General features: G+C 41.8%; 1 protein-coding gene across 1 annotated transcript; it reads right to left on the reverse strand.

Annotated features, from left to right (window-relative positions):
- Window positions 1-540: 540 nt before the first annotated feature.
- Window positions 541-3,925, reverse strand: LOC126706096 (zinc finger protein ZOP1). The gene is made up of 5 exons (XM_050405364.1): window positions 3,670-3,925; window positions 2,719-2,919; window positions 2,485-2,572; window positions 1,278-1,373; window positions 541-1,162 (listed from the first exon to the last, which is right to left on the reverse strand). The coding sequence occupies exons 1-5, from the start codon at window positions 3,676-3,678 to the stop codon at window positions 798-800; spliced, it is 759 nt and encodes a 252-aa protein (XP_050261321.1). The 5' UTR covers window positions 3,679-3,925; the 3' UTR covers window positions 541-797.
- Window positions 3,926-18,723: the final 14,798 nt, after the last annotated feature.

Consider the following 18,723-nt stretch of genomic DNA (forward strand, 5'->3'; position numbering starts at 1 on the left):
ATAATACTAAATAAAAATCTTCTTGCGTCTCCCGCATCACAAACCCCGTTCTCCTATGACGCAAAGTGGTCACCACTAAAATACAGGCAATGCAATTTCAGTGATGTATTTCACAATTTTGATAAATATCTCTCGACATTGTGAATCTAGTCCAATAACCAACCTCTCCAAAATTAGGGAAAGGCTTCCTACCAACCACCTCTCCTAGACCCCGCAAAAGCATTGTACACTGGTTACAACCTTGTGACCTAATTCACACAACTATCTCTATAATGTTACACACAGCAGATGGCATGCCAAATGCACATGCACCTTACAACATAAATCTCTCCATCGCAACCATGTCTCCAGTAAGTTTTATTGGGCACATCCCTCCCTCAATCTAATGACCAGTGAAACTTTTTCATTTTTTCCTCACAAGCCATTTCATTTGCTATCTTATTCCTGTCCTCACATCATTTATATTAATGTTTGAATATAATAATTGCAGTGCAAGAAATAGTAGCAGTCATAGTTTTCTTATTCTAACTAGCAAGCAAATGATATAATTGAGACCAACATTGCATTATCAGACCCATAATCCTCACAACATGATTGTGCACTACACAACATGCTATCAATCATATGGAGTTAATCATGAGGAGGAAATATGTAGATTGATGGAAGCAATCATTTTAGTTTTTTTATCTGCTGTGTGGAGTAGCACATCAACTTATACGTTGGAACATAAATTGAGATAAAAATATGGCTGAAAAGAAATGCTAAAAACATACCCCTTGTTCCGAGACAAATTAAAATTAAAGAGGCCTGTAGAGGCCAAGCAACGGTTTTTCCCTTTCTTCAACTCTCTTCTTTGCCGCTTCCCTTGCTTTAAGGGCAGCTGCTTCTTCTTTGGATATAACCTTTGGCTTCTCATCTTGCCTCTTTCTCTTGCCAATAGCAACTGATGATGGAGCACCTTTAACGGATCTCATGGGATTTAAAGAAGCTGAAACAACAGGCCCAGGTGCTGGTCCACTTTGAACTTTAGCAGCATCTTTATTTTCTGTAACTAGTGCTGCCTCTGAAGCTGACAACGGCCTTTTCAAAGTGGGTCCTTTATGTTTAGAATTTGAGGAAAACTGAGGTGTGGCATATGCTTCTTCCTGTGTCACCCACTTCCCTGTTACATTCTCTCTTCATAAATATAAATTTAACAGCATATATACTAAATAGATATTAGAGGAAAGGGGAAGGATAAAGAACTAAGTAAAGAATCCAATTGTAAGATTCCATACCTACTGCATCAGAATAGTAAAAGCCTGAGTTTGGGTCATTGTAGAAACCATTACTTTTGTTGTAATAATAGCCCGAAGTGCTGTCATACTCCCATTCTGTCATCATTCATAGCTGTATCAGTTTGAAACAGTGCCACAATCAAGAAAAGAATGATTCATCAACCACTAAAGTAATCCTGCTCGTTCAAAGAAAATGAAAACTAAGGGCCTATCTGGTAAACTAAAACAAAATATAGGACTGGAGGTGGAAGGGGATGGAATTTTGTTCAAGAACATATCTATTTCGCTCACTTATTTGTATAGCAACTGCATTTTTTTTTTTTTGGGTGATAAGTTTTGGCCCCCAAGGAGAGATAGAGGGGATGCGGGAGATTCAAACTAGTGACCTCCTCTTAATCAATGGTTCCCAACTGACTGTGCTACCCTTGGTGTTCATTACTGGTTGAATGTTCACACACCTAAACGGTGCTTATATTTGCTAAGCTACCCAAGAAGAGAGGAAATATATATGCCTACCTACGACTAAGGCAACTTCAAAAAATAGGTTGTTCTAGGCTTCTAGCTTAGCTTGTTGACATATGAACCATGCCAAAGATGGCTCGGTAGTCTAAATGAGTCAGCTCCTGCATTCATTCTTTTATTTCCATCATAGAATCTAGAGCTCCTACACTTGGCAGTGCAAATTAGATATTGAACAAACCCCAGAATCGTGAAGCTTGATAATGAATCAGCTTTATAACTCTCCCTTAAAGTATTTGCTATGGTTTACTGTCTCTTAGGTATACTCAACTATTCAGGATCCTTATCAGGATGAAACTAGTAATTATCATGCTTGGCTTGTTAACCAGTCAAACTTGTATAAAGCTTGATCTTGTCCAAACTCCAGCCACCATACTTACCTATTAGCTTCATCATGAGTTAGCTCATGTAGTTGGGTAGTCTCTCAGAGCTTAGTTCATTTAATAGCCTAATGCCCAACTAAAAACTATGCAGGACCATACAACTTGACAGCTAATAACTAAAACCAGACCTTTTACTTAATCAAATTGGCAATGACATCTTTAGAGGCAGGGTTCTCTAAGTCAGTAAACTCCCTATCATGTTGATGGCGTTTAATCACATCATTTTATGCCAAAACTTATTCATATATACATATATATATATATATATATATAGCAGATCTCATCTCCACAATTAATCTCATTACCTTCATCTTGATCATTCAATGCTTGGGCATGAGAATCTCTAACCTCTTGAAGTTTTGCTATATCCTTCTGATAGCTACGCTTTGCTTTCTGAATGCATGCAGGAATCAATATCAGCAAGATTTGCAGCATATAAATTACCATTATAAAACAAACCACCGTTGTCGAAAGAGATGTAACTATATACATATATTTTTACTATATTAATATAAGAGACTGCTGTTCTTAATACTCACTGCTTCAATTTGCTCAAGGGCACGGGCTGCTTCCTTTTTTTCCTTCTCCTTGGCAGCACCCTCTTTTCTCATAGAATCCAGCCTCTTGGAAACACTATCCTTGTGACGTTGACCAAGCTCATGATTTCTAATGCTGGAAGGATTGTTTGATATGAAGATTTTGCAGAAGTCGCACCATTTGTTGCCCTGGCTAACCCAATACTGGAAATAGAAGATAAAACAAAAAGAAATAGAAACACATATAAACAATTTCGAAATGTTAGTAGCAGCCTGGCAGTCTTCCATCGCTTAAGCTTTAATCAAATGGGAAAAAAATAGATAATAAAAAGAAGCAAAAGAACCCACAAACAAAAAACAAAAACTTGAAGAAACATACAATTAGCAAATGAGAAGTAAACACAGCACTTCCCAATTAATAAATGGCAAAAAAAAAAAAAAAAAAACCCCACATTTGAAAGCACTAAAAAAATAACCTAAAACTTAGGTACAGTAAGGGAACACTATTTATGTTTTATTGGTTTATGAAATCAGATGATTGAATTCAATTGGAGAACATAATGTCCTGTTAAGATACTGTATCTAAGTTGTACCCAAAAAAAATTAAAGCTCCTGATAATATATTGACTCCAAATAAAATTGCTCTGTTTGGTTTCCCAATTAATGTTCTATAATTGCATTACAAGCCACACCCAGTACAATTACTACTAGGAAAAAAAAATTTACAGGGTGCCCATGATTTTTTTAAGCAAAAATTACACTAACAACTAAAAAACTGTGAAGAATTTTTAAAATAAAACAAAAACTATACGGCCAGACTTAGAGAGAAGTTACAAGTAAACTAAAACTAATAACGGAGTTTGTAAGCAAATAGAAGAAAAATGAAAAGTGAACAATAAAGAGAAATTCGCAGTGATTTGATAAAGATTGATTGAGCACTGAGGACGACGATACCTCAGTCATTGCTGCGAATTAGGGCTTTATCAATTCAATACTTTTGCGCACCCGAGCTGAGCTGAACAGAGCTGAGCAGAGCAGAGAAGAACTTGCAGAGAATTTAAAATTTTGTTTGGGTAAAAGTGAATGGCAGAGACCTAATTAGTTCGTTCAATTTGAAAATTAGGTCTAAACCCTGAACTTTCTCTCTCTCTCCGACACAGAGAAAGAAAGGTCAAGCTGTATTGTTCTTGCTTTTGATTTTGATTTTGATTTTAATTTTGTTTTTGTTTTATTACGACGCTAAAACGTAAAGGTCGCTCGTGTCTAATTTAATTCATTTATCTTTATTTTTAAAATTTTAAAAATGAAGTTAAAATCATAAAAAAACAAAAATCATATATATATATATATATAATTTTTAAAAATGAAGTTAAAATCATAAAAAAACAAAAATCATATATATATATATATAATAAAAGTTAGGTTTAGAAGTCGTGGTTACACCACATAACTTCACCAAATTGCAAAAATTTTGTTAGATTTTTAAAAATATATATAAATTTTTTTTTAATTCTTATCTTATTCTCCTATAATTTCTAAGTTGATAAAAATTTTAATTTGAATACAATTCAAAATTTTCATCTAAACCTTTTATTATTAATTTATCTATAATTTCTAAGTGATTTATTTAATTAGCCATTGGAGATCTACTTCATTTATGATTTATGAGTTCTAACATTCTAGTGGATTAGAATTTTGGTTTCACACTAATTGTTCATATTAACATTAATTTTTTTTTAAAAAAAAATCATAGTACATGTATACAACTACTATTATCAACCTTTAATTTTATTTTTTATTTTTTAAAACACCTCACGGATAGACACAAAATTATAATTGTTCTTATTGATTTTTTATATACATCTCTATCAATTTTTTTTAATAAATACAAAAACTTAGTTGTTGTTATCTTTTGTTTAAGTTATATATGATTCTTCATCTAATCCTTTTTTCTTTTCTTTTTTATATAAATTATATTTATACACGTCCAAAAACAGCAATGCTATTAGTATTTTTTAGATTAAAAAAAAAACATAAATTATATGGTAATCTAAAAAAAAACATAAATTATATCATATATATATATATATATATATACACGTTAAAATCAACTAAAAAATTTATGCATTATTAGTTCATACCTTTTAGATTTTCAAAAAAAATATATATAATATTTTGTTCTTATCTTCTTTTCCTATAATTCATACTTCTACAAATTAGATCGGCATTAGACTTTTTGATCATATCAACTTCTTCAATATAAAGTGTATATATATCAAATAATTCATAATAAATACCTACTATATGATTTTTTTTTTCTTCTATTCTTCTCTTCTTCTACCTACAACCTTACAGGTATGTATTTGTTTACACTAATTTTTTTTATATATATTTGTTTACTGTAATTTCTTTCATCAAATTGAATAGGTTTTGCGTATTTTTTGTCTTTTGTTTAACTCCTATAATTTATTAAGTTTAACATATTATTTTTTTCCCTTAATTGTTAATATCAACTTCTCTTTCTTTTCTTTCTCTAAAAAAAAAAAAAACATCTCTTTCTTTTTTATCTTTCCTTTTCAATTTATGAATTATCTAGAAATCAAATTTTGCGGTAATTTAGGTTTTTATCTTCAGTACTTAGTATCACATTCTTTTCATGTATAAATTATCAACAATTTTTTTTATTTTCATATTTATCTTCAAGTATATCTACAACTTAAGATTAGATCATAGGGAATAAAATCAATCGGAAAAAAAAAATTCAATTATAAATATTGTAGGGACTGGGATTGAGCACTTCTCCTATCAAATGAGTGGATTTAGGCCCAACTAACCCAATACAATAAATTTATAGAGAATGAGTTTAAAAACTAGGTCTTGGTAAGGATTACAACAACTAGACATGGTTATGAATGGATTGAATAACAAGGACGTGGACTAAAGTATGAAATTCTATCCTCGGGCATCTCTTCCGAGGAACTTAGTGTTCTTATTATTTCTTCAATGCTTGGTTACAAAGGTTTCTAAGATCGTGCCAATTGCTTCTGTATTCTCCCTTTCTCATTCCCGATCCCCCTTTACAGGAGGACTTCTCACATTATATACCCCCTTTCCGGTTGATCTTGGCCCTCCATCTGTTGATCATGCGGATCACTACTTGAGTGCTTATCCCATCAGCCACCTTCCCAAACCTCTTGTGCGTTGCAACAACCAAGACAGCACTGTTCAGGGGTCATTTCCTCATTAATGCGGCCAGAACGTTAGTTGTGGGCATTTAATGCGGAGGTGACAGTTCCTCCTTGAATTGCTCCTACACCATGCTCCCATGACTGTCCTACTATACTTGTCCTTTTTCTTGGGATGTTCTGGGAGGCTGCCTTTGATGGCGTGCCGTTCTTCCCTTCTAGGATCTGGGTTGGCCGAGAATAGGATTGTCCTCGGCAATGTTTCAAGGCAATTTGGGCTTTCTTCATTCGTCCTTGGGCATTTCTTTCTCCTTGGCGTGGGCCTTGGGCTTAGTGTAAAATGGGTCGGGGTTGTCAAATTCTTTGACCCCACAATAGCCCCTCAAAATTCTGCTGTCCGGCTCCTCGGACGAAGAGGAGGATTTTGGTGTCTTCGGGCCTTTATCATGGCTTGTCAAGTCTTGTCCTCCATCAGTGCCAAAGCTTTTTCACTTATCTAAGGCATGTTCCTGGCGCTTAGGTTATACGGAGAGCGTCCTCATTAAATTCTGGCGACTCTGTGCTCCCCACGTTCAACGGTGTGATGGTAATCTAACGGTGGGGATTTCTTTAACTTTATGGGCAGGAAACCCCACACAATTATTTTTAATTGGAGGTATAAATACCCATTTGAACTAATTTGCCTCTTTACTTTTACACTCAAGAGTTCTTGCGCACATATCCTGAATTCGGTCAAATCTCCAGCCAAACTCATGTCCTTTTTCAGCATAAAAATCCTGTCCGAGAAGCTTTTCCTCATTTCTGTAAGTTTTCTTCTCCCTTTAACTCACGTTTTCTCTCTTCTAAGTTTCTTTTCCTCTTATTCCTCTCTTTCTTTCGCCCTTCCCTGAGTCTTTTAGCCATTTCTAGAGATGGGTAAGTTAAAAAAGTTGGTTGAGTTCGAAGAGGCAATGGAAAAATTCGTCACCGATTATAGGATACCCCATAATGTAGGTTTGAGGTACTGTGAAAAAGGGGAGTGGCATTTTATGAGGCGAGAGGGTGAAGTGGTGATTCCCATAATCGCCTTCATAGAAGGTGGTATGAGAATCCCTATAAGGCCGGTGATGAGGGACTACCTTAGGCATTTCCGGTTAGCTCCCACCCAATGTGCCGCCAACGTATTTAGGATCTTGGGTTGTGTGGACGCCTTAAACGAGAAAATGGGGTTGAGGTGAACCCATCACGATGTAAACTAGTGCTACAACCTCCAACACCTAAAGGGTAAATCCTATTATATGAAGACGAAGGACGATAAGGTTCGGCTTATCCAGTGCCTCCCTGAGACTAGCAAGGGATTAAATAAGGACTTTCTCATTGTGTCTGGGGAGTGACACGACGACCTTCATTGTCCAACAGAGGAGGGGGAACTAGGTGGGGTATTCAGAGTTGGAGAGGGTTAATCTTTGGTGTTATCATAGTTTGCATTGTTCGGTTGCTAATGTGAATATGCTTTCTTTTTGCAGATCCACACGCCTTTGAACGACACTTTCACTTGGTCAACCGGGTAGATCTGGAAACCATCCTCAAGGCGGAGGTCTTTGTAAACGAAGCTAACAATCAAGTCAGAGCCGCTCACAAGATCCTCGGGTACGATCCCATCCAGAAGTCATTCTCGGCTCCGAAGCACGTGATTAGAGCCAAAGATCCTCGGCTTCACAGGATCACTATAGCGGAACACAGGTTCTTGCTTCCCGAAGGATCTCCTGTCCCCAAAGGCATCCTGTTGGTAGGCCCTTCTTCATCCCATCAAACAGCGGAGGCCGAGGGTGATTTGGGTCCGTCCGAGGATGAATTTGTTGTATTTAACCCAGTTAGTCTATTCGAGGATCCCTCTGGTGATTTGGGCAACCCCAATTTGACTGAAGCGGATCTCCTATCAGTAAGGACTTCTTCTCAGGCCGAAATGGGTTTTAAAAGAAAACCTCTAACCAGCTTGCTTGACCTAATTGAGGGCCAACCAGGGAAGGACGCACCGGGGAAGCCACAATCCAAACTTCCTCCTCCTCCACCCCAGCCTCAGCCTGCTCAGACCAGGTCATCTTCCGCCCAATTGCAGCCATCATCTCCTCGGTCCAGACTTCCTCCTCCTTCCCAGTTGACTCTGCCTCCTCAGCCCGAGCCCGCTAATCCGAAAAGGAAGAGGGCTTCCAAAGGCAAGGAGCCCATGGATGGGGGGAAATCTTGCTCCTCTCGGGAGGAAGATGAAGCCTTACGAGCTTCGAAACAATTAAAAGTCAGGCACCAAGGCTAAGAAAAAGAGGTTGCCACTCAGTCCGAGCCCCAGGCCTGGCTTCCTGCCCCAATGCTCCACGGGGAACCATTGATGGACAACGCCTCCCTCAGGGACTTCTGAGGGGGTGAAGGCACCTATGTGGCCGATGCGTTGGAAAGGTCCCTGCTACTTCCCATCGATATGGCCGAGCTAGGGAATTTGAGGAGGCAGTAGGTCTTTCTCAGCATCAAGAGATACTTGGGCATGGTAAGACTTCTAACACTTGTGACTCCGTTGATTTTCGTTCCTTGGTTTCCAACTTACCGTGTGCTTGTTTCAATTGGCAGGCTATCCAGGCCACTTATAGGTTAAAAGAGGATGCTAAGAAACAGAGCAGGTCCCTGGAGCTCGAACGCGACAAGCGCTTAGATGCTACGCGAACCCTTAAAAACTCCAAGGCCGATCTCTTGAAAGCAAGAGAGGAGATGACAAGGGCCCGAGATAGCGCTGAATCAGGCCTAGCCAGCGCTCAAAAACAGGCCGAGAACCAGACGAAGCGCCTACTCGAAGCCGAGGATCAGTTGAAGATTGCCAAGGAGCAAATCACTGATTTAAAGAAGAAACTGGCCGAGGCAGACGGGGCCAAGAACATCCCAGAGTGGGCCAGGGATGAAGCCTTGAGGGGTAAGGCAGAGGCAGAATTCACCAGGACGGAGGCCGAGAGCTCCAAGGAGAAAGCCGAGGAGGAGGCTTATGACTTGGGAGTGGCTGAAACCCAAGCCACTCTCAAGGCTCAAGTACTTGGAGTATGCAGGCTCTACTGTTCCCAGGTTTGGAATAAAGCCCTCAAACAAGCTGGGGTTGAGGCTTCATCTGATTTGTGGAAGATGGAGAATGTATACTACCCTCTGGCCATCTGGGAAACTACCCCTGCTAGCTCCGAGGCTGAGGTTGCTCCTGAGGAGGCTAAGACTACTCGGCATGAAGTTGCTTTGGCCATAACTGCTCCTAATGAGCCAGCCGAGGAGGGTGAGCTTCCTGGGGCGACAGAAACACATGAAAACCTGAACCCTGAAGCGCCCTAGAAGACTGCAGAGTCTACAGCTGATGCTCAGGCCCTTCATGCCGAGGAGCCAGCTCTCTCAGTTCAGCCCCTTCAGACTGTTCCCCCGAGTGAGGGCTCCAAGGGTCCTGAGGTCGTTTCTACTCAGCTCTCCAAGGAAGGGGTCAAGATAAAGCTTAAGAAATAGGCCATCCCGGCTAGCTTTTGTTTTAGTTTTCCCTCCCTTTTTTTTTTTTTTTTTTTTTTTTTTTTTTTTTTTTTTTTTTTTTTTTTTTATTAAGAACATTGGAATCATTGTAATCAGACCTTTAGATGAAATGTACGAAATTCCTTTTTTTTTTTTACATTATGTGTTTATTGTTATTATTGTTATTGCTATTACTGTGAATCTCGTGTCTAATGAGTTGGTTATCCTAATTGGTGAAAATGGCTATGTACATATCATATTTGAAATTAGACCTTTAAATTCTAATTCACCGGCATTAAGGGGACACTTAGTTTGCGTTTGCTCATATTTTTAGGGGGTGGGGACTGAGTAGATGATCCGGGGTACCGAATGTATACTTAGGCTATATTCGCAACTTGCATGAATGCTTGATCTTGCTAATTTCTTCAAAGGTTGTGGTCCGAGGATCCGCCCAACATTTAGGTTCTACCTGCCACCTAAGCTCTTGCTGGAAGTAGTTAGTTTCCCCATAGGTTTGAGTTCGAGGACTATGCAAGACCTTGATTCTGTCTAGTACTTAGATTTTTCTTAAAGTAACTAGTTTCCCCATAGGTTTGAGTCCGAGGACCATGCAAGACCTTGGTTCTGTCTAGTACTTAGATTTTTCTTGAAGTCACTAGTTTCCCCATAGGTTTGAGTCTGAGAACCACGCAAGACCTTGGTTCTGTCTAGTACTTAGATTTTTCTTGAAGTCACTAGTTTCCCCATAGGTTTGAGTCCGAGAACCATGCAAGACCTTGGTTTTGTCTAGTACTTAGATTTTTCTTGAAGTAACTAGTTTCCCCATAGGTTTGAGTCCGAGGACCATGCAAGACCTTGGTTTTGTCTAGTACTTAGATTTTTCTTGAAGTCACTAGTTTCCCCATAGGTTTGAGTCTGAGAACCATGCAAGACCTTGGTTCTGTCTAGTACTTAGATTTTTCTTGAAGTAACTGGTTTCCCCATAGGTTTGAGTCCAAGGACCATGCAAGACTTTGGTTCTATCTAGTACTTAGATGGTTGCCAAAGTGCAAGACATATAATCATAATGGACTTAAAATTTGAATTAGAGAAATGCTTTGGTTAATAATAATACCTTCTTAGGTTATTTACATTCCATGGAAAAGGTACAACTTTTTCATCTAAGTCTTCTAAGTAGTATGCACCTATTCCTGCTATTGAAGTAATTCGGTACGGTCCTTCCCAATTGGGTCCCAGCTTTCCCCAGGATGGGTTTTTGGCAGTACCCACAACTTTCCTCAACACTAAGTCCCTTGGTGCTAGTGGTCTGAGCTTTACATTGGCATCATATCCCTGCCTGAGCTTTTGGTGGTAGTAGGCCGACTGGATCACTGCCTTTTCTCTTCATTCATCGATCAAATCTAGGCTCTTCCCTAGTAGTTCATCATTACTGCTTGAGTGAAGGAGCTCGTCCTTAACGTTGGGAAGCTTGCCTCTAAAGGGATAACAGCCTCGGCCCCATAGGTCATGGTAAAAGGTGTCTCCCCTATTAACCGTCGTGGTGTAGTTCGATAAGTCCATAAGACGTGTGACAGCTCTTCAACCCATCTTCCCTTGGCGTCATCTAGTCTCTTCTTAAGCCCATTGACTATGACCTTGTTGACAGCCTCGGCCTGTCCATTTCCTTGAGGATAAGCTGGAGTTGAGTACCTGTTAGTGATCCCCAGTTCGCAACAGTATCTTCTGAAGGCTTTGCTGTCAAATTGGAGTCCATTATCTAAAATGAGGGTACGAGGGACCCCGAATCGTGTAACAATTTTCTCCAGATGAATTTCTTAACATCCACATCTCTGATGTTAGCCAATGGCTCAGCTTTGACCCATTTGGTGAAGTAATTTGTGCCGACCAACAGATATCACTTATTTCCTGCTACCTTGGGGAAAGGACCTACAATATCCAGGCCCTACTGGGCGAACGGCCACAGACTAGACAAAGGGTTGAGGACCCCTCCTGGCTGATGAATATTTGAGGCAAGCCTTTGGCACTGGTCACATTTCTTAACATATTCTAGGGCTTCCTTCTGCATCCCCGGCCACCAATATTCCTGAGTAATGGCTCGATGCGACAGAGATCTTCCTCATGTGTGACTCCCACAGATCCCTTCGTGCAGCTCTTCAAGCAGTAATTCTGACACCTCAGGGTGAATGCACAGTAAATATGGCCCAAAATAGGAGCACTTATACAATTTGTAGTCCTCAGACAACCAGAACCGAGGAGCGTTTCTTCGTATTTTTTCAGCCTCTGACTTTTCCTTAGGCAGGATATCATCTTTGAGGAACCTCACTATAGGGTCCATCTAGCTAGGACCCACTCTAACTTCATGGATACGAACCATGCCTTTTGCAACCTCATTTGCTCTGACTAGATGCTCGACAAGAATAATTCGAGGCAGACCCCCTGCCGTGGAGGTAGCAAGCGTGGCCAATGAATCTGCATGGGTGTTTCCACTCCTGGAGACGTGTGACAAATTGAAAAGATCGAAGTCTGACTGCAAGCATTTGACCTGGCTTAGGTACTCTTGCATCCTCGCATCTTTGGTTTCTAACTCTCCCTTTACCTGACCCACTACTAATCTCGAGTCTGAGAACATCTCTATTGCTTTTCCTCCCATTTTCTGCACCATGGCCATTCCTTGTAACAAGGCCTCATATTCGGCTTCGTTATTCGTGGCCGAGAACCTAAGTCTCAGGGATTTCTCTATGATAGTCTTCTCAGGAGATACTAGAACTAGTCCTACTCCGGACCCCCTTTGATTTGCTGCGCCATCAACATAAACCTTCCAACATGGGGGTCCTGGCATAGAGATTACTCCAACCGATTTTCCATCCATGTTACGCTCCTCTGCTATTATTTCTACTGGTGGTTCAGCAAATTCGGCCATCAAGTCGGCTAGGACCTGGCCTTTTATGGAGGTCCGAGGTATGTACTTGATGTCAAAAGCCCCCAGAATTGTGCTCCATATGGCAATCCTTCCAGTGTAATCAGCGGTCCAAAGTACGGACTTCAAGAGTAGTTGGGTTAGAACAACCATTGTGTGGGCTTGGAAATATTGGGGAAACTTTCGCGTAGCATGGACCACAGTTAGTATGGCTTTCTCCAAGGGTAAGTATCTGACCTCATCTTCATGCAGCGACTTGCTCACGTAATAGACTGGCTTTTGAAGGCCATTGTCATCCCGTATTAGCACTAAGCTCACAACATGAGGGGCCACAGCTATATATGCGTATAGGACTTCATCGGACTCAAGACTGGACATGATAGGTGATCGGAATAGGTATTCCTTGAGTTGCTGAAAGGCCACAATACAGTCCTCGGACCACTTAAATCCTTTCCACTTGTTGATCAAGAGATAGAATGGTCTGCACCTATCCGCCGACCTAGAAATGAATCGATTCAGGGTTGCGATCATTCCGGTAAGCTTTTGGACCTCCTTGGCGTTTTGCGGTGGTTTTAAATCACTAATAGCCTTGCTCTGGTCAGGGTTAACCTCAATTCCCCTATGAGTAACCATGTAGCCTAAAAATTTGCCTGATCCCACGCCAAATGAGCATTTGGAAGCATTTAAGCGCAACTTGTGCTTCCTTAAGACATCAAAGGTGCTGCCGAGGTCTCCTAAATGCTCGGACACCACTTTATTCTTCATAGATTTCGATGCTTTTGCCCAACTGCGGCTCGAACATTCTTGTCATCATCCTTTGATAAGTGGACCCTGCATTCTTCAAACCAAATGGCATTACCTTGTAATGGTAGTTCCCCATAGGTGTCACAAAGGCTGTCTTCTCCTGATCCTCCAAGGCTAGTGGTATTTGATGATAGCCTTGAAAGGCATCTAAGAAGATCATCCGAGGATGGCCTGCTGTTGCATCCACTAGCTGGTCTATCCGAGGCATGGGGAACGGGTCTTTTAGGCATGCTTTATTTAGGTCTGTAAAGTCTACACAAACCCGCCATTTTTCACTTTTCTTCTTGACCACCACGATGTTGGCCAACCATTCAGGGTAAAAAACCTCTTTGATAGTCCCTGCACGCTTAAGGTTCCCCACTTCGTCCTTAATCACATCGGCATGCTCTCTTGATGGGCGACGGGGTGGCTGCTTCTTGGGAGTGATGGACGGGTTGACATGGAGATGGTGACAGATGAAGGCTGGATCAATCCCGAGAGCATCGCAGGCATCCCATGCAAATACGTCAATATTTCTTTTGAGAAACTCAATCAACTCCTCCTTCTCTTAAAGAGGCAGCTGAGCCCCTACACGAAAGAACTTTTCCGGGTCACCACCAATAACCATCTCCTCTAGATCTTCGCATTTCGCCTCTTCGGCAGCTGTATCAGGAGGCGTCACTAGGGCCCTTGATTGATATAAATTCCTTTCAACAGAGGCCGAGGACTCCGCATTGAGCCGATGTGAGATGGCGGCCACCACACACTGCCTTGCCGTGGATTGGCAACCACGGATTTCAAGAACCTGGTCCCCTGACGGGAATTTCACCTTTTGATGCAATGAGGAAGCAACAGCCCCTAAGGTATGGAGCCAGGGTCTACCGACGATGGCTGTATAGGGAGAGTAGATGTCCACCACGATAAAGTTCACCTCCACTATCTCTGAGCCGGTCTGGATGGGTAGCCTAATCATGCCCTTTGGAATGATGAGCTTCCCGTCGAAGCTCATCAAAAGAGAGTTATAGGGCATCAAATCTTCCGGTTTTAACCTCAGCCCCTTGTAGAGGTCGGGGTACATAACCTCGGCCCCACTGCAACCATCCACCATCACTCTTTTCACATCGTAGTCCCCGATTCTGAGAGTGATCAACAGTGCATCGTCATGAGGTTGGATGGTTCCGATCTTGTCTTTTTCTGAAAAACTCAAGATTGGTTGAAAATTGATTATGGCCCTCTTCGGCTCTGGCTGGGACTCCTCGGCAAGCCGCTGAGCCATAGATAACACTCACGAAGGGCGCGTGTCTGTTCTTCCTGGCACGGCCAAGATTACACTAATCGTCCCTACGGGTGGCCTTAGGGCAGTATCTCTCTGGGGTTCCTGATGGGTCTGGCCTTGATGACCACTGGGATGATGCAGAAGGTGCTTCAGCTTTCCTTCTCGGACTAGCTGGTCTAGATAGTTCTAGAGGTTCCTGCAGTTCTTCGTGGTATGACCGTGGTCCTGGTGGTATTAGCAATAAGAGTTCTGATTGCGCCTCGTGGACTTTCTCGCCATCTTATTCGACCACTTAAAGTATGGCTCGTTCTTGATTTTCTCCAACACCCGATATACTGATTCTCAAAATACAGTATTGACAGTTTGTGTGTTGGTTACTTCGGATTGCCCTACGAAATCTCTCTTCGGGCGATTGCTGTTATATCGGTCCGACCTGAAATCCCTCCTCTCCTGAGGGATAACCTTCTCTTTTCCCTTACCTTGCAGCTGGTCTTCCTCTACTCGTTTATACTTATTGATCTGATCCATCAATTGGCACATACTGGTGACAGGCCTGCTAGTTAGAGACTTCCTCAAGCCGTGCTCGGCTGGGAGACTATTTTTGAAGGTGTTGATGGCAACATCATCAAAATTGTCATCCATTTCATTATACATCTCCTAATATCTGTCCGAGTAGGCTTTTAGAGTTTCTCTATCATGCATGGATAACGACAATAACGCACTCGAGGGCCGAGGAGCTCTGCTATTTGTAACGAAACGGGAGCCAAAGGCTTGGGTTAGCTGCCTATACGAATCTATGGAATTCGTCTTTAAGCCATTGAACTACCTCAACGCCACTGGTCCCAAGCTAGATGGGAAAACCTTGCACATCAGCACCTCGTTTTTAGAATGGACAGCCATCCTTTGGTTAAACTGGCTTAGATGCTCCACGGGGTCTATTTTGCCGTTATAAATGGCAAAGGTTGGCTGCTAGAATCGTCGAGGAAGTGTAGCCCCTTCTATATGGCGTGTGAAAGGTGATTTGGAGAGTTGATCTAGTGCCCTGCTCATGGCATCGTTTCCCAAGCCCCTAGGAGATGGGCTTTTACATTCACGCCTCTGGTAGTGCTCTTCTTCGTGAGAGAAGGTCTCGCTTGGAGGAGTTCTCAATCTTTGCCTATAGTCATCATCACTTTCATCATCGGAAGGCATGTCAGGCCTAGAATGAGATCGCCTTCGTTGTGCATGGCGCAGCTTTCTCTTCAAATCGTCTATCTCTCACTGCATAGCTTGCTTATCATTCTGTTTCTGGGATACATGACTCCTAACTTCTTCTGGTTGCATGGCCCGATTGTTATTTTGTCTTTGGAGCACGTGACTGCCCACACGAGAATAGCTTTTGCTGGTTTGAGTGGTGTGCACACTTCCCTCTCGAAACCTTCCATTCTCTTCATTTTGATCACACTCAGGGTTAGGAAAGTTACCCTGTTGTTAGGATCTAGCTGGTTAGGGCTGATGGGAGCCTGCTTGATGAGGGCCTGATCCTACCATGCTTGATTGTTGCCTTTACTAACACACAAGTTCTTCCCACAGACGGCGCCAATTGTAAGGACTGGGATTGAGCACTTCTCCTATCAGATGAGTGGACTTAGGCCCAACTAGCCCAATATAATAAATTTATAGAGAATGAGTTTAAAAACTAAGTCTTGGTAAGTATTACAATAACTAGACATGGTTATGAATGGATTGAATAACAAGGACGTGGACTAAAGTATGAAATTCTATCCTCGGGCATCTCTTCCGAGGAACTTAGTGTTCTTATTATTTCTTCAGTGCTTGGTTACAAAGGTTTCCAAGATCGTGCCAATTGCTTTTGTATTCTCCCTTTCTCATTCCCGATCCCCCTTTACAGGAGGACTTCTCACATTATATACCCCCTTTTCGGTTGATCTTGGCCCTCCATCTGTTGATCATGTAGATCACTACTCGAGTGCTTGTCCTATCAGCCATCTTCCCAAACCTCTTGTGCGTTGCAACAACCAAGACAGCACTGTTCAGGGGCCATTTCCTCATTAATGCAGCCAGAACGTTAGTTGTGAACATTTAATGCGAAGGTGATAGTTCCTCCTTAAATTGCTCCTATACCATGCTCCCATGATTGTCCTACTGTACTTGTCATTTTTCTTGGGATGTTCTGGGAGGCTGCCTTTGATGGCGTGCCGTTCTTCCCTTCTAAGATCTGGGTTGGCCGAGAATAAGATTGTCCTCGGCAATGTTTCAAGGCAATTTGGGCTTTCTTCGTTCGTCCTCGGGCATTTCTTCCTCCTCGGCATGGGCCTTGGGCTTAGTGTAAAAGCGGGCCGGGGTTGTCAAATTCTTTGACCCCACAAATATTTTTGCTTCGCCTCCCTCAAACTCCTTATTCGGACTATGCTCTCTTCGTCATAGGTTATATTTTTTGTATTCTTAGTTTTTTTGTGTATATGTTTAGTTGGATGGTTTTGTTCTATAATGGGTTTTATTGATTTGTAAGTTTCAAGGTGTATTTGCAACATAAGCATCCTAATCCAATGGAATCTATAGTGGAAGCAATGGGACCAGTGGCTTCTTTCACTTTTTTTTTTTAATTGAGAATATTTTTCACATTAAATTTCTATCGGTTATACATTCTACCTCTTCTTTTGATAAACAAATAATATGTTCTACCTTTAATCATGTTATGATATTCACTTTAATTAAAGTTATTTTTATGTTATAGATTATTCTTGTGGGGTCGCAATTCGGGGTCCAGGCCCAATAGGAATGGGGTTCTGGCTCAAGGAGCCCGAAACAATAAATTTATAGAGAGTGGGTCACAGAACTAGGCCCTAACGAAGTGCATACTAGTTAACATTGGGCCATACAACAATTGAAAATAAGAAAATCTCCTTCATGTCCATTAGATATACGGTCTGAGGAGGCGTGAAGGATGTATCTCTATCCCTACTCAAAGGCTATGGTTCTCACCCTGTTCTTCTGTTTTAAGTTCCTCTTTTTTCGTCCCTTTCTTCATGGGGACTCCCCTCTCTTATATAGTCCCCTTGAAGTCATTAGGGCCTTACGCTTGTTGATCATTTGGACCTTCACTTGAGTGCCCGTCCCATCGGACATCTCCCCCATCTTTCTATGAGTTGTGGTAGTCAAGGCAACACTTTTCGCAAGTCCTCTCCATATTAATGCGGCTAGAAAAGTAGCTGTCATGCATTTAATGTGGCAATTGTAGCCTCTCCCTTGGCATCCTACACTTTCTTCCCTCTTACGGGCTTGTGGGACTCATCCTTGTTACTAATACTCGTAGGAGTGGATCCTTATAATAGGTAGAGTGCATGTTTGAGCCATATTTGGTACGTCCGAGGAGTCATTTCTCCTCGAACCGCCTTTTAAATAATTTTGGGCCCATAAGAATTGGGCCGGGAGCCCTTTTGGCACCCACACCTTCTTATCGGACGTGGTCGAACTTTTATATGGGACCCAAGGCCCATTGTATGATCTTGGGCCTTTACCCCTACAATAACCCCTCAAAATTCCGGTTCTTTCCCTCTTATCCGAGGAGAAAAGGCGGGATTTTGACACTTATGGAATTACTTATTGTAAATCCTTGACTTACGCGTGTGGAGGTACAGCCTCACGTGCCTCATTACTGCTACTGGCGTTTTGTAACCCACGAGGCGCTAATAATTGTGCTAGGCGGCTTTATGTCCCTCGAATCCAACGGTGGGGCGCCTAATCAACGGTTGATATTTCCCTAATTCTTTGGGCGGGAGTAAGCCCGTTCAGTTTCTTCCCGCTATATAAGGCTTCTAAGGGGAATTATTTCTATTTTTTGAAAAAGTACTCAAACGTCCCAAAGCACTCCAGTACTTCCTTTTGCAAAGCATTCAAAACTCCACAGCCACTCCCTTGAAGATTTCTGGTGAGTTCTTCGCAAGCTCGGGAGGTTTAGGATCTTCGCTCCCGTAAGTGCTCATTTCTTGTATTACTTAGCCTTTCCCCTCCGTTGCCTTTCCCGGCTTGTTTCCCTAAGTAAATCTTCTTCGTTTCGCCTAGGGGTTAGTGGGATGGGTAAGTTTGAGAAACTGGTAGACTCTCCGGCCGGTATGGAAGGTTTTAGGGCCAAATACCATATCCCGCCGAGAGTAGGTCTAGAATATTGCTCCTCGAACCAGATCTTAACTAAGAGAAAGACGGGGCAAGTCGACATTCCAATGATAGCTTTCATAGAAGGAGTAATGACGATCCCCATGGGGAAAATAACTAGGGATTATTTACAGGGTCATAGGCTGGCCCCCCACCAGTGTGTCGCGAACATGTTTCAAATCCTGGGG

This window comes from Quercus robur, chromosome 11, assembly GCF_932294415.1.
Source record: "Quercus robur chromosome 11, dhQueRobu3.1, whole genome shotgun sequence".
Lineage (NCBI taxonomy): Eukaryota > Viridiplantae > Streptophyta > Magnoliopsida > Fagales > Fagaceae > Quercus > Quercus robur.

Coding starts and splice junctions, on each gene's coding strand:
- LOC126706096 (XM_050405364.1), bottom strand. Junction 2,573..2,718: donor CCCTTGAGCAAATTGAAGCA/GTGAGTATTAAG, acceptor GCATGCATTCAG/AAAGCAAAGCGTAGCTATCA. Junction 1,163..1,277: donor TTACTATTCTGATGCAGTAG/GTATGGAATCTT, acceptor AGAATGTAACAG/GGAAGTGGGTGACACAGGAA.